The 15,736-nt window shown below is 38.9% G+C and overlaps 2 protein-coding genes across 2 annotated transcripts; both read right to left on the bottom strand.

Moving 5' to 3' along the window:
* Positions 1-8,901: 8,901 nt before the first annotated feature.
* On the bottom strand, positions 8,902-9,870 carry LOC135746899 (trace amine-associated receptor 13c-like). The gene has a single exon (XM_065265563.1). It carries the CDS (start codon positions 9,868-9,870, stop codon positions 8,902-8,904), a length of 969 nt encoding a protein of 322 aa, XP_065121635.1.
* A 4,457-nt stretch (positions 9,871-14,327) lies between these two features.
* On the bottom strand, positions 14,328-15,296 carry LOC135739252 (trace amine-associated receptor 13c-like). Its single transcript, XM_065257495.2, has one exon. The coding sequence runs from the start codon at positions 15,294-15,296 to the stop codon at positions 14,328-14,330; it is 969 nt and encodes a 322-aa protein (XP_065113567.1).
* Positions 15,297-15,736: the final 440 nt, after the last annotated feature.

The raw sequence follows: 15,736 nt of genomic DNA, 5'->3' as shown, positions 1-15,736 counted from the left end.
GACAATATCTTTTTCTCCATGCATCATCCATCAGCTGAGTGTGCCAGTCCACTACTGAACAGCGGAAATGACCACAGGATTTTACACCAGCACCTGGATGGACATTCAGATGACAAGGATAAAACTCTGCAGTCACAACTACTGTTCACAGACACAGCTCAGGCTGAGCCCTGCCCACAGACCTCGCTACAGCTGGATTGTGAATCAACACCCAAGGACGTTTCTGTTGATAATGACCAGAGGAATGATAACACTCCCTCCCAGCCTTCAGGAACACCAGAATCACAGCTGATGTCGTCACACTCTCTCTCCCTCTCTCCAACATCACCACTTCTGGGCTTTTCAGAGAAAATGGAGAAACTGGTATCTGCTGGAACAAAGCTCTCCCACTCTATTGCTGCGAGTCCCCAAATATCAACCAAGAAACGGCGGGCTCCTCAACCACAAAAGCCTTCGGGCCCAGCCCGCCCTCCCCCTCCATCTCAGAGAGCACTCCGACCTCTGCCTCAACGTCAGGGATCACACCAGCCCTCATCTGCAAACAGCACTGGTAACTGATGTGTGTTGGGTTCCCGCTACGTCAGCAGTAACAATCATAAATATTTTAAGAACAAGCGGGCGCCCGATGTCCCTTTAGCTTTCCCTATCTCTGTCCTGACATGTGATAGAAAGATGAAGGCCGTCTCCAGCCGCACAGCAATTCTATCTAATCTACTGCCTATTATACGTCATTCTGAGATTGATACAGTTCCAAAACCAGTTACTGTTAAGTTAGCACTTCTGAACATCCGTTCACTAAAGAACAAATCCTTTTTAGTTAATGATCTTATCACCACTAACAACCTGGACTTTATGTTTCTAAATGAAACTTGGTTAGATGACAGCTGCAGTGCTACAGTCCTCAATGAATCAGCCCCACCCAACTTTACCTTTATAAGTGTATGTAGAGCTGTTAGAAGGGGTGGAGGAATAGCTGCTTTATTCAAAGATGCCTTTCAATGCAAGCAAGTGTTACTTGGTGATTACCAGTCTTTTGAATATTTGTGTATTGCTCTAAAAGGTACACCACGCATTCTGTTTACAATTATTTATAGACCTCCCAAATACACCTCAGCATTTGTTGATGAATTCACAGAACTTTTGTCAACAATTTCCTCTGAATTTGATTATTTTGTTATTGCTGGAGATTTCAATATTCATATAGACAATTCAGAAAACAATACTGCGATTGAACTGTTAAATGTTTTAAACACTTTTGATCTGACCCAGCACGTGCAAGGTCCTACACACAATCGGGGACACACTCTTGATCTGCTCATTAGCAAGGGTCTAAACATTTCATCCACTGTAATCAAGGATGAAGCGCTATCTGACCATTTCTGTGTTTACTTTGAATTATTGATCTGTCCTGCCACTGATGCTAGATCTGTCTATATCAAAAAAAGGTTCATAAATGAGAACACCAGTGAGGTATTTATGAATGCTATGTCAATGTTGCCAAACATATCCGCAGACTCTGTTGATGTTCTCCTTGAAAACTTTAACATAAAAGTTAAAGATGCTATTGATGATATAGCTCCAGTAAAGGTCAGGATGATCACTGGCAGACGTAAAGCACCCTGGAGAAACACAACAGCAGTACAGCACATGAAAAGAACATGCAGAAAAGCTGAACGTATGTGGCGGAAAACAAAACTTGAAGTACATTATAGCATCTATAAGGACAGTCTTCGTGCTTTCAATGTAGAACTAGGCACAGCTAGACAGACCTTCTTCTCCAATATTATAAGTAACAACATAAACCACACTCGCACTCTTTTTGCTACTGTAGAGAGACTAACAAACCCCCCAAATCAAGTTCCTAGTGAAATGCTCTCTGACAACAAATGCAATGAGTTTGCTAAGTTTTTCTCTGAGAAGATCAGTAATATCAGAATGGCAATCAATACGACCTCAAATTGTACTGTGGTCAGTCAGATATCATTGCAACAACCTCAGAAATTAGCCATTCTCTCAGAATTTGACATAATTGATATAAAAACCTTGGAAGAAACAGTACAACATCTTAAAGCATCAACTTGCAGCCTTGACACTCTCCCCACATCTTTTCTCAAAAAGGTGCTTAACTGCTTAGAAACTGACCTCTTAAAAATAGTAAACACCTCTCTGATCACAGGCACTTTTCCAGAGTCATTAAAAACAGCAGTTGTAAAGCCTCTCCTAAAAAAGAGTAACCTAGACAAAACCATACTTAGCAACTACAGACCAATCTCAAATCTTCCGTTTATAAGCAAGATCATTGAAAAGGTTGTTTTCAATCAGCTGAACAAATTCTTAAACTCAAATGGTTATCTGGATAACTTTCAATCTGGTTTCCGTCAGCATCACAGCACAGAGACAGTGCTCATAAAGATAATAAATGATATTCGCTTAAACTCTGATTCAGGTAAAATATCAGTGCTGGTGCTACTAGATCTTAGTGCTGCCTTTGACACAGTAGATCACACCATACTCTTACATAGACTGGAAAACTGGGTAGGGCTCTCTGGGATGGTTCTCAAATGGTTTAAAACATACCTACAAGGAAGAGGTTACTATGTGAACATAGGTAACCATAAATCTGAGTGGACATCCATGACATGTGGAGTCCCACAGGGTTCAATTCTTGCACCGCTTCTGTTTAATTTGTATATGCTCCCACTTGGTCAAATAATGAAAAAGAACCAAATTGCTTACCACAGCTATGCAGATGACACCCAGATATACTTAGCCCTGTCACCCAATGACTACAGCCCCATTGACTCTCTATGTAAATGCATTGATGAAATTAACTGTTGGATGCGTCAAAACTTCCTCCAGTTAAACAAAGACAAAACCGAAGTCATTGTATTTGGAAATAAAGATGAAACTCTCAAAGTTAACACATACCTTGACTCTAGGGGTCTAAAGACACAAAATAAAGTCAGAAATCTTGGTGTAATTTTAGAGTCTGACCTTAATTTCAGTAGTCACGTGAAAGCGATAAGCAAATCAGCTTACTACCATCTCAGAAATATTGCCAGAATTAGATGTTTTGTCTCAAGACAGGACTTAGAGAAACTTGTTCATGCTTTCATCACCAGCAGGGTGGATTACTGCAATGGACTCCTTACTGGGATCCCCAAAAAGACCATCAGACAGCTGCAGCTAATACAGAACGCTGCTGCCAGAATTCTGACCAGAACCAAAAAATCTGAGCACATCACTCCAGTCCTCAGGTCCTTACACTGGCTTCCTGTCACATTTAGAATAGACTTTAAAGTATTGTTACTCGTTTATAAATCACTTCATGGCTTAGGACCCAAATACATGACAGATATGCTAACTGAATATAAACCTAACAGATTACTCAGATCATTAGGATCAGGTCAGTTAGAAATACCAAGGGTTCACTCAAAACAAGGTGCGTCAGCATTTAGCTTTTATGCCACCTCTAGCTGGAATCAACTTCCAGAAGAGATCAGATGTGCTTCAACAGTAAACACTTTTAAATCTAGATTAAAAACACACCTGTTTAACTCTGCATTTACTGAATGAGCACTGTGCTGCTTCACACTGACTGCACCTTTAACTCAAGTCACTTTTACTCCTGTTTTATTCTTTTTAACATTTTTAACTGTTTTATTAAAATCACATTTATTTTCTTTAATTGTTATTTTAAATTCTCATGTATCTTTGTCTTTATTGTGTAAATCTTATTTTTACATTTTCTTTTTCTTTTTTATATATTGTTTTCTCATTTCTGTGTAAAGCACTTTGAATGACCTTTGTGTATGAAATGTGCTATACAAATAAACTTGCCTTGCCTTGCCTTGCCTTGCCTTGCCTTGCCTAGCATCATATATAGTATTTTATTACAGAAGTCAGAATGAACAACATGCAAAAATATACATGACTTTTACCTTTGTGGGGATCACAAGTCGAATCCAGTCTGTTTCAGATGTGTGAATCATCCAATGATTTTTGTCCACAAATGCGTATAATCCGTGAAATATAGATATATAGTCTATTGTTTACATCAGATTTCGCATGAACTTATGGTAATACAATATAATATACAATCTGAGGACTATTTACATCGTAACATGTAAGGGTATATCAGATTACACTCCGGTATTTGCGTTCCGTTAAACACATGAACCCGCCTTAAGATTTTGTATTTAAAATAGGGAGGTACTATAATAGATAATTCAAAAACAGCACCGTCGAAAACGTGAAGTCCTTAAGGGATGTTACCAATCGCTCGCTCGTTCCTCCATCAGCCAATGACTTCATGAAAAATATTGATAGACAAAACATGTAGCCAATTATATAAAGAATTCAACGATCTCTGTGTAACTTATGAGTTTGACTTCATGCTGCGCTGCAAGACGTCAAAGTACCGCGAGAGCGAGTCGAAATGAAACTACTCCGTAAGATTTCTTGAAGAGCTCTCGCGGTACTTTGATGTCATCTGACTGCGGCGCCCCATAAAGTCAGTGAAGCGGCTGCCTTACGATGCGGCTGACTGTTATTTGTTCCTCCCCAGCTTCTTTTCTTTTTCTTTTGTTTTGTGCGCCCAAGCTTTATTTACAGTCTGGGGAGACGCACGCTATAAGTTTGAAGAAAAAATAAAATAAAAGTAAGCAAACATGTTTGAGGAACAGGGCAGCCGCGCCACTACAGTCACGTGACTTCACGCTCGAGCCGGAAGAGAAGACAATGCTGAATAAGTCATAATTCTTGCTATTTTTGGACCAAACTGTATTTCCGATGCTTCAACACATTCAAGCTGACCCACTGATGTCACATGGACTACTTTGATGATGTTTTTATTACCTTTCTGGACATGGAAACCGTACATAGATTTTCAATGGAGTAGACAGAAAGCACTCGGACTAAATCTAAAGTTAAAACATCTTAAACTGTGTTCCGAAGATGAACGGAGGTCTTCCGAGTTTAGAACAACATAAGGCTGAGTCATTAATGACATTATTTTCATTTTTGGGCAAACTATCCTTATTCAGTAGTCACGCTGTTCCCTTTGGGGGCGGAGGCGAAAACACAAGCTTATCCAGTATGTAAATATTCACACAGACAATGACGCCCCCCGCTGCACGCTAGAATCTCTGGAAAAACAAGCCTATTTCAACCGCAAAATGTACGCTTTTAAATATACATAAACTGCTATCTCAAACATGGAGAGGTTTCTTCGTGATCTCAACTAACAGATTCTGCAATAAAACGAAAAAAAAAAACAAAAAAAACTTTTTCTCATTTTCTCGAAACTTGTGCTGCCGACTTGTGTCCCTGGTTTCCGTGATGGGTCACAAATATTCTCATTTGGTGTAAACTGTTTGAGAAGGAGGAGAGGTACCTTTTTTCCTGTTACCTCATTACCGTTTTTTCCGGACTATAAGTCGCTCTGGAGTATAACTGTAGGTTCACACCAGCCGCGGAAGAGGCGGCAAAAACGCGTGAACCGCGTCCAGTTTGCCGCTTGAACATTTTGAGTTTACTCGCTTAATCCGCGCGTGAACGCCGCGCGTGAAATTCTAGTCATTCGAGAAATTCACGCGGAAATCCGCGTCATGGGAGGGGCTTCTGCGACTCTGCGGAGACTACACCACTCCGCTCGCTTCCTGTAATCACGTCACTACTACAGCAAGCTCCTGATTGGTTAACGCGGCGCGGAATTCCGCCAAAGTTCAGATTTTTGAACTCGCGCGTTTCCCGCGGCAACGCTCAATTCGCGCGGAACTCGCGGAACGCCCCGCGCCTTCCGCGCGTTCCGCGCGTTCCGCGACATCCGCGCCGCGGCTACCGTGTGTACCGCGCCGCAGGATGCCTAATCGCGTGTTTGCATTGACTTAACATGTAAATCATCCGCGCTTGCCGCCTCTTCCGCGGCTGGTGTGAATCCACAGTAAGTCGCATCATTCAAATATGAGTCATTAAGACGAAATAACATATACTGTATAGGTCGCAGTGGACTAGACGTTGGACTAGATTTATTTAGAAAATTATTTAACAAAATCCAAGCCAAAGAACAGACATTTAATCTGAAAAGGCAAGTTATTCAACTAAACAGTAGCACACAGAACAGCAGGCTGAATAGGTGTCTGTATGTTAAAGTAATATTATCAGTTATTACACGATAAACATTAGCATACAGAACATACCTGGAACATACTAAAAATCTGAGTACTTATGTTGTTTTTATTAGTAGACACATTTACTGATTAAATCTATAATAGATTTGGCCTGCAGTAGGCCTGGGGCGGTAACCGGATTACCGCCATACCGCGGTCACGTGACCCATGCCGCGGGTCTGAGCTCCTCACCGTCATAACCGCAAAAAAAAAAAAAAAAACTTGAAACATTGGCCTGCACCTGTGTGTTATGTGCGGATGTTATACACGCAGCTTGTTAACAACCGCAACTTCTTAACTGAACATTAACTGATATGATTTTAATATTAAATTGTCATTGAGTAGAAATACAGGTGACGTTGTCTGTCACTCGTTTAAAGTAGAGTTGCTGTTCAAACGTGCTGAGAATCCTCCTTTTACGGAAGTAAAGATAACAACCATGCATTAGGAAAATTAATAATTGCTTTATTTAGGCTATAGTATATTTTCTATAGACGTGTAAAACCATATTTTGGCGGATTGTTTTTTACTTTCATTGTTTTTACTAGTTTGCCTGCCCATTTAGTCTTAATAATTAATGGAACCTAAACGAACTTGACTTGCTGTTCTCGAAGGCAGCTCGAATCTTGGTCGGGCTCGAGACCCAATTCCAAGTAAAAGAACAGAAGAAAAATGCAGTGAAGGAGGAGAGATGCCAGAAGAATTGCGGCTGGGCGCAGATCGTTTACCATGATTAATGATGATTGACAAGTTTAGGTTCCTTTCAAATTTACGTTAAAAGTGTAGCCGTTAAAATATTATTAGCCTAATAGTTTATTTTGATCATGGTGCTACGATCGATGGATAATTTTGAAGTTGTTTTAAAGAAGAATAAAAAAATTACTTCTCAGTCATTTGCGCTGTCACACATTTGAACGTCTCCGCATATGTACATCATTGCAACGTACATTTGCAAATGATTCATAAAGTCATACCTCCGCAATTCTTTAATCGATTGTGTTTTAAAAGTACTGTATGCTCAAACTCTAATGACAGCAATGTGATCGCTGATGCGCTGGTAGAGAGAGAGAGAGGCGGAGAAAAAGAGAGAGAGCGCGGCTCTGTTCAAATGTGGAAATGATTGATGTTATTTGAAGTCGGCTCTTACAATACAAAATACCCGATTAAGCTATTACGTGGCTATTATACACATTTTTTCGGGACGTTCTTGTGACCCGGTGGCAACTTGTCCACGACCCAGTACTGGGTCGCGACCCGGTGGTTGGGGACCTCTGATCTAGCCTACAACAGTGGCAATTTCTAAAGCAGGACACATTTCAAAAAGTTTTGCTTTTGCGTCTTCTTTCTCTGTTTGTGGAAAAAGACAGATGTTTATGGTAAGGGTCGAGGATAGAAGCGGTCTGTCCAAGCACGCGCAACAGAGGCGGACTGCCCAGGCGCGCGCGAGACAGACAGACCGCGTCATCTTGCACACACACACACACACACACGCGTCTCCGTGCAGCTTCCCACCTATACTCAAGCACAGACACATATGCAGTACAAGTGATTTCTCATACAAATGTTTATTTACCAGACCATCAGGGCAGCAATAATTTGCGACCTTACAGGCTATTCACAAATTAAGGATAGAAAAGTGGCGAAATGTCTGTAGGCACGTGTGGACACGCACAATGCGTTAACATTTTTTTTAAACTGATAATACTAATTGTTCAAGTTGTTGAATGTTGAAATTGAAGAAATGTGGAAGGAAATAAAATTCACTTTACATGTTCCTTAAGTAATTTGCACGTGTTTTGTATTAAAGATAAATAAATCATGCATGTTATTTAACTCATTGTCTTGCCAATAAACCGCAAAACCGCGGGAATTTGTTGATTACCGACCGCGGTAAAAAAAAATCCAAACCGGCCCAGCCCTAGCCTGCAGTTTCCATAAACATGTACACGGTATATTATACATTGATACCAGTATGTGTGTTCCCACAGATCGAACCGAGGAATCCCAGCATTATGGATGTGACATTTGTAGTCAAAACTTGAAATATAAATTCACAGAGAATGCCTTTATTACCAATATATTGAACCAATTTTATGTTTTCTTAAACCCCTGATGAGAGACCAGTCAGCAGAGAATATCAGTCTATATTTCTTTTTTAGATGAGGCAAATAGACACAAGCTTTTGGGAGGCATAATTCATAATCATAATTCTGTGAAATTCTGTGTAAAAGGAACAAACTAGATGCAGTTATACCCAGCAAATGAAGAAAGGATTGATCTTCAAAGAACATTTCATGTTTATTTTATTTAAATTTTTGTATGTGCATTAATGAGCAAGAAGCAACATTATGGATGTGACAGTTCTGAAATTTACACTTAATTAACCAGAAAATATTTTAAAAAATGCTTTAAAAAACTGTAGCAGGAACTTTGCATGGGTAATTAAACCAACAAATATTCTGAGATTTCAGTATGGTTAAAAGCTTTGAGTTAAAAACTTTACTTTTCATAATAAGGTTGACATTGGCATGGAAGTGCCCAAACATGACCTTATACATTAATGCAATGCTCTACTACTGAACTATACATTTAATAATAATATGGCAAGCCCTCTTTTAAGCCGTGCCAAATGTAAGCGTAATATTTTTTGTCAAACCCCATTGACCGATTTGAACAATGCTAGTAAATCCAGAAGCTTCATTATTATTATAATGCACAAGACCAATAGCAGTTATGCTGGCTTAAATATTTTGGATAGATTTAGGATGTGTTTAACTGACGTTCTAAACCAGGGGTAAAATATAGCATAGATGAGAGGATTCAGACCTGAATTAATATACACCATCCAAAATATGAAATAGGCTATAGCAGAAGTCATGCTTGTGTTTGGTGTTAGAGATAAGCTGTAATAGGGAATCCAGCAAAACAGATAAACCGTCACAATGATTCCCAATGTCAGAGCGGCTTTGCTCTCAGATTTCCTCCTCACTGAACCTTCTGTTAGATGTTTTCCACTCCTCATCAGAGAGTTTATAACTTTTACTTGCTGATATGCGACATAGAAGATTCTCAAATATAAAGTTATAATGATGGTACAAGGAAACAGGAAAGACAGAAACACGTCAGTGAATATCAGGGCAAAAGTAGCGATAATTCCACATCCTCCATAGCATCTGTATGTTTTTTGTGAGGTAGGTACAACAATTAAAATGTTATAAACTGAAAAGCAGAACCAGAAAACACAGATAGTAAATATTGTTCTAGTCGTTGTTATTTTCTGTGGGTACAGCAGAGGGTGACACACAGCCACATAACGGTCAACAGCTATTAAAACTAAATTACTCAGAGATGTATTGAGAAGCAATCCCGTGATTATTAAAAACAGTCTACAGATAGTGTCTCCAAAGTACCAACATGTTTCAATAAACCTAATTGCCTCCAAGGGCATTACAATAAGTCCTATGAGCAGGTCGGCCACAGCCAGAGAGAGAATGAGCATGTTGGTTGGAGTGTGAAGCTTCTTGAAGTGAGAGATGGAGATGATCACCAGCAGATTCAGAAACACAGTCCATACTGACAGCAATGAAAAAAACACATACATGATATTATATTCATGTGTGGAGCGTTTTGTCTTGATGCACGATGTGTTTTTGGCTGGAAAGCAGTATTGAGTCTCATGATGTTCTTTCTCATAGGCCATGAGTAAAGTCTCCTCCTCATAAGAGTTTAATCTGATCTCCTTACTGTTCTTTCATTTATACATTGTCAGGATCAGACTCACCAACCCATTCACCACCCACTCTGATGCAACATTGTGGATTATTATTGTTACTCTTTTTTTTCTCTTACATTTTCCTATTTAGATGTAAATGTAGTGAATGATGACCTCAGATGCAAAACCCCCTAAGTGTGTTTTCCTGTAAATGAGCATTTTTTATTAGACTCTTAATTGATTCGGCCTACAAATGGGTATTTCTGAATGGTCTGAGCCCGGGATTAATTGATTTTGAAACAAAAATATTTGATAAACATATAATACGTGCCGAGAACATTTGATTAACTCTAATGCTGCGTTTACACCAGATGCGGTGGAGACGGCAAGCGCGAGTGATTTCAATGTTAAGTCAATGTGAAGATGCGTTGACGCACGTCAGGAGGTCCCGTGACGCGGATGAGTCGTTAAGTGCGGCACAGTAGACGCGTTTCTGCCTCATTCGCGCGAATGGTGCTTTTTGTGCATTTTGCGTTTGACGCGAATTTGCGGCTGGTGCCCGAGTTCAAAAATTTTAACTATGACGGATTTTTGCGCCGAGTTAACCAATCAGGAGCCTGCTTGCCACTGCGGCGGCAGCCCTGCCCAGAGTCACTCATTCAGCATGAAGGCTTGATATTGTCCGTGAGCAGTCATACGGAGCTATACGACACAAGTTCTTATTTTTATAGAGACAGGAATAAAAAGGACCTTGCTTGAAAGAGTGTCAGTGAGGACATTGGGGAACCTGGTAGTTTGTAAATACACATTTCACTTTTGAGTCACGTGACGTTTATCGACCCGCGCCGTTTATTTTCCCCCTATAGTAAGGTGACTAAATACAAACCGGTAACTCTATCGATAAATGCACAATCAACATCAGCCATCCTGCAAGTAGACAACCGCATAGCACTTTTACTTTGCTCTATATGCCCGAATGCATTCAAACTGTTCAAGCGGCAAACTAGTCGTGGTATACGTGACTTTGACGCCTGAAACGTGGTTGGTGTAAACGCAGCATTAAGGGGTTGAACGCGGCGCGGGCGCCGCAAACTCTTTATTTTTCAATTACTGCGCAAAGAGACTTAGATTACTCTGCTGATTTTGGACATACAGATATTAGTTATACATCATTTAAAACGTTAAAGTGTGTAGTTTTTCGCAAAATTAAGAAAATAAACATGCTGAGCGTTCTGTTCTCTCTCCCTCAAACTCCTTTCAGAAACGTGTCACAAAATTAACTGTAACCTAACGAATACTTGTCATACAAACAAAAAGATAAATGTCTACATAATGCTTGGAATGTCTTTTAAATGATGTAAGTGAAATCGAAAACAAATGTGACCAGTCACGGAAAGTAGGGACACAAGTCGGATCTGGGGCGTTTTGAGTTATTCGTAGATTCTGAAAGTGCAGTTTCTAAGCTTTCTAACGATGTGTAACACATGGACATCTGATAAGATTTGTAGAAGTTGTGGCCATTTGAATGTAACACATGTAACACAAATTTGAGAAAGAAAAAAGTTAACACGTTCCCTTTTCCCTGGCTGGAGAGACAATAGGGCTCATTTACATCTCATTTAGCTAAGCCATATCCCCTGTAAAGCCGTTTTGAGATACAGATGTTCTAGCATCATATGTAGTATTTTATTACAGAAGTCAGAATGAACAACATGCAAAAATAAACATGACTTTTACGTTTGTGGGGATCACAAGTCGAATCCAGTCTGTTTCAGATGTGTGAATCATCCAATGATTTTTGTCCACAAATGCGTATAATCCGTGAAATATAGATATAGTCTATTGTTTACATCAGATTTCGCATGAATTTATGGTAATGCAATATAATATACAATCTGAGGACTAATTACATCGTAACATGTAAGGGTATATCAGATTACACGCCGGTATTTACGTTCCGTTAAACACATGATACGCCTTAAAATTTTGTATTTAAAATAGGGAGGTAGTATAATAGATAATTCAAAAACAGCACCGTCGAAAACGTGAAGTCCTTAAGGGATGTTACCAATCGCTCGCTCGTTCCTCCATCAGCCAATGACTTCATGAAAAATATTGATAGACAAAACATGTAGCCAATTATATAAAGAATTCAACGATCTCTGTGTAACTTATGAGTTTGACTTCATGCTGCGCTGCAAGACGTCAAAGTACCGCGATTGCGAGTCGAAATGAAACTACTCCGTAAGATTTCTTGAAGAGCTCTCGCGGTACTTTGATGTCATCTGACTGTGGCGCCCCATAAAGTCAGTGACGCGGCTGCCTTACGATGCGGCTGACTGTTATTTGTTCCTCCCCAGCTTCTTTTCTTTTTCTTTTGTTTTGTGCGCCCAAGCTTTATTTACAGTCTGGGGAGACGCACGCTATAAGTTTGAAGAAAAAATAAAATAAAAGTAAGCAAACATGTTTGAGGAACAGGGCAGCCGCGCCACTACAGTCACGTGACTTCACGCTCGAGCCGGAAGAGAAGACAATGCTGAATAAGTCATAATTCTTGCTATTTTTGGACCAAACTGTATTTCCGATGCTTCAACACATTCAAGCTGACCCACTGATGTCACATGGACTACTTTGATGATGTTTTTATTACCTTTCTGGACATGGAAACCGTACATAGATTTTCAATGGAGTAGACAGAAAGCACTCGGACTAAATCTAAAGTTAAAACATCTTAAACTGTGTTCCGAAGATGAACGGAGGTCTTCCGAGTTTAGAACAACATAAGGCTGAGTCATTAATGACATTATTTTCATTTTTGGGCAAAGTATCCTTATTCAGTAGTCACGCTGTTCCCTTTGGGGGCGGAGGCGAAAACACAAGCTTATCCAGTATGTAAATATTCACACAGACAATGACGCCCCCCGCTGCACGCTAGAATCTCTGGAAAAACAAGCCTATTTCAACCGCAAAATGTACGCTTTTAAATATACATAAACTGCTATCTCAAACATGGAGAGGTTTCTTCGTGATCTCAACTAACAGATTCTGCAATAAAACGAAAATCAAAAAAAAAAAAAAACTTTTTCTCATTTTCTCGAAACTTGTGCTGCCGACTTGTGTCCCTGGTTTCCGTGATGGGTCACAAATATTCTCATTTGGTGTAAACTGTTTGAGAAGGAGGAGAGGTACCTTTTTTCCTGTTACCTCATTACCGTTTTTTCCGGACTATAAGTCGCTCTGGAGTATAAGTCGCATCATTCAAATATGAGTCATTAAGACGAAATAACATATACTGTATAGGTCGCAGTGGACTAGACGTTGGACTAGATTTATTTAGAAAATTATTTAACAAAATCCAAGCCAAAGAACAGACATTTAATCTGAAAAGGCAAGTTATTCAACTAAACAGTAGCACACAGAACAGCAGGCTGAATAGGTGTCTGTATGTTAAAGTAATATTATCAGTTATTTACACGATAAACAATAGCATACAGAACATACGTGGAACATACTAAAAATCTGAGTACTTATGTTGTTTTTATTAGTAGACACATTTACTGATTAAATCTATAATAGATTTGGCCTGCAGTTTCCATAAACATGTACACGGTATATTATACATTGATACCAGTATGTGTGTTCCCACAGATCGAACCGAGGAATCCCAGCATTATGGATGTGACATTTGTAGTCAAAACTTGAAATATAAATTCACAGAGAATGCCTTTATTACCAATATATTGAACCAATTTTATGTTTTCTTGAACCCCTGATGAGAGACCAGACAGCAGAAAAATATCAGTCTATATTTCTTTTTTAGATGAGGCAAACATGCATGCATTCTGAATGTGACAAAAAAACAGACACAAGCTTTTGGGAGACATAATTCATAATCATAATTCTGTGAAATTCTGTGTAAAAGGAACAAACTAGATGCAATTATACCCAGCAAATGAAGAAAGGATGGATCTTCAAAGAACATTTCATGTTTATTTTTATTTATTTTTTTAAATTTTATATTAAAATTTTTGTATGTGCATTAATGAGCAAGAAGCAACATTATGGATGTGACAATTCTAAAATTTACATTTAATTAACTAGAAAATATAAAAAAAATGCTTTAAAAAAACTGTAGCAGGAACTTTGCATGGGTAATTAAACCAACAAATATTCTGAGATTGCAGTATGGATAAAAGCTTTGAGATAAAAACTTTACTTTTCATAATAAGGTTGACATTGGCATGGAAGTGACCAAACATGACCTTATACATTAATGCAATGCTCTACCACTGAACTATACATTTAATAATAATATGACAAACCACTCTTTTAAGCCGTGCCAAATGTAAGCGTAATATTTTTTGTTGAACCCCATTGACCGATTTGAACAATGCTAGCAAATCCAGAAGCTTCATTATTATTATAATGAACAAGACAAAAAGAAGTTATGCTGGCCTAAATATTTTGGATAGATTTAGGATGTGTTTAACTGCCGTTCTAAACCAAGGGTAAAATATAGCATAGATGACAGGATTCAGACCTGAATTAATATACACCATCCAATATATTAAATAGGCTATAGTAGAAGCTATTCCTGGGATTGGTATTAGAGATAAAATAAAATAAGGAATCCAGCAAAACAGATAAACCGTCACAATGATTCCTAATGTCAGAGCGGCTTTGCTCTCAGATTTCCTCCTCACTGAACTTTCTGTTAGATGTTTTCCACTCCTCATCAGAGAGTTTATAACTTTCACTTGCTGATATGCGACATAGAAGATTCTCAAATATAAAGTTATAATGATGGTACAAGGAAAGAGGAAAGACAGGAACACGTCAGTGATTATCAGGGCAAAAGAAGCGATAATTCCACATTCTCCATAGCATCTGTATGTTTTTTGTGAGGAAGTTACAATAATTAAAATGTTATAAGCTGAAAAGCAGAACCAGGAAACACAGATAATAATTATTGTTTTAGTCATTGTTATTTTCTGTGGGTACAGCAGAGGGTGACACACAGCCACATAACGGTCAACAGCTATTAAAACTAAGTTACACAGTGATGTAGAGGTGAACAATCCTATGGTTATTAAAAACAGTTTACAGATAGTGTCTCCAAAGTACCAACATGTTTCAATAAACATAATCGCCTCCAAGGGCATGGCAATAAATCCTACGAGCAGGTCAGACACAGCCAAAGAGAGAATGAGCATGTTGGTTGGAGTGTGAAGCTTCTTGAAGTGAGAGATGGAGATGATCACCAGCAGATTCAGAAACACAGTCCATACTGACAGCACTGAAAAAAACACATACATGATATTGTATTCATGTGTGGAGCGTTTTGTCTTGATGCACGATGAGTTTATGGCTGGAAAGCAGTATTGAGTCTCATGATCTTCTGTCTCATAGGCCATGATTAAAGTATCATCTTGTTAGGAGTTTGATCTCCTTACTGTTCTTTCATTTATTCATTGTCAGGATCATACTCACCAACCCATTCTCCACCCACTCTGATGCAACATTGTGGATTATTATTTTTACTTTTTTTGTTTTACATTTTCCTATTTAGATGTAAATTTAGTAAATGATGACCGCAGATGCAAAACCTTCTAAGTGTGTTTTCCTGTAAATGAGCATTTTTTATTAGACTCTTAATTGATTCGGCCTACAAATGGGTATTTCTGAATGGTCTGAGGCTGGGATTAAGTGAATTTGAAACAAAAGTATTTGATAAACATATAATACATGCCGAGAACATTTGATTAACTCTAAGGGCCCTATTTTAACGATCTAAGCGCATTGTCTAAAGCGCACAGCGCAACGTCTAAATGGGCGTGTCCGAATCCACTTTTGC

This window comes from Paramisgurnus dabryanus, chromosome 10 (genome assembly GCF_030506205.2).
Source record: "Paramisgurnus dabryanus chromosome 10, PD_genome_1.1, whole genome shotgun sequence".
Classification (NCBI taxonomy): Eukaryota; Metazoa; Chordata; class Actinopteri; order Cypriniformes; family Cobitidae; genus Paramisgurnus; species Paramisgurnus dabryanus.
This window is presented reverse-complemented; position numbering and strand designations above follow the sequence as displayed.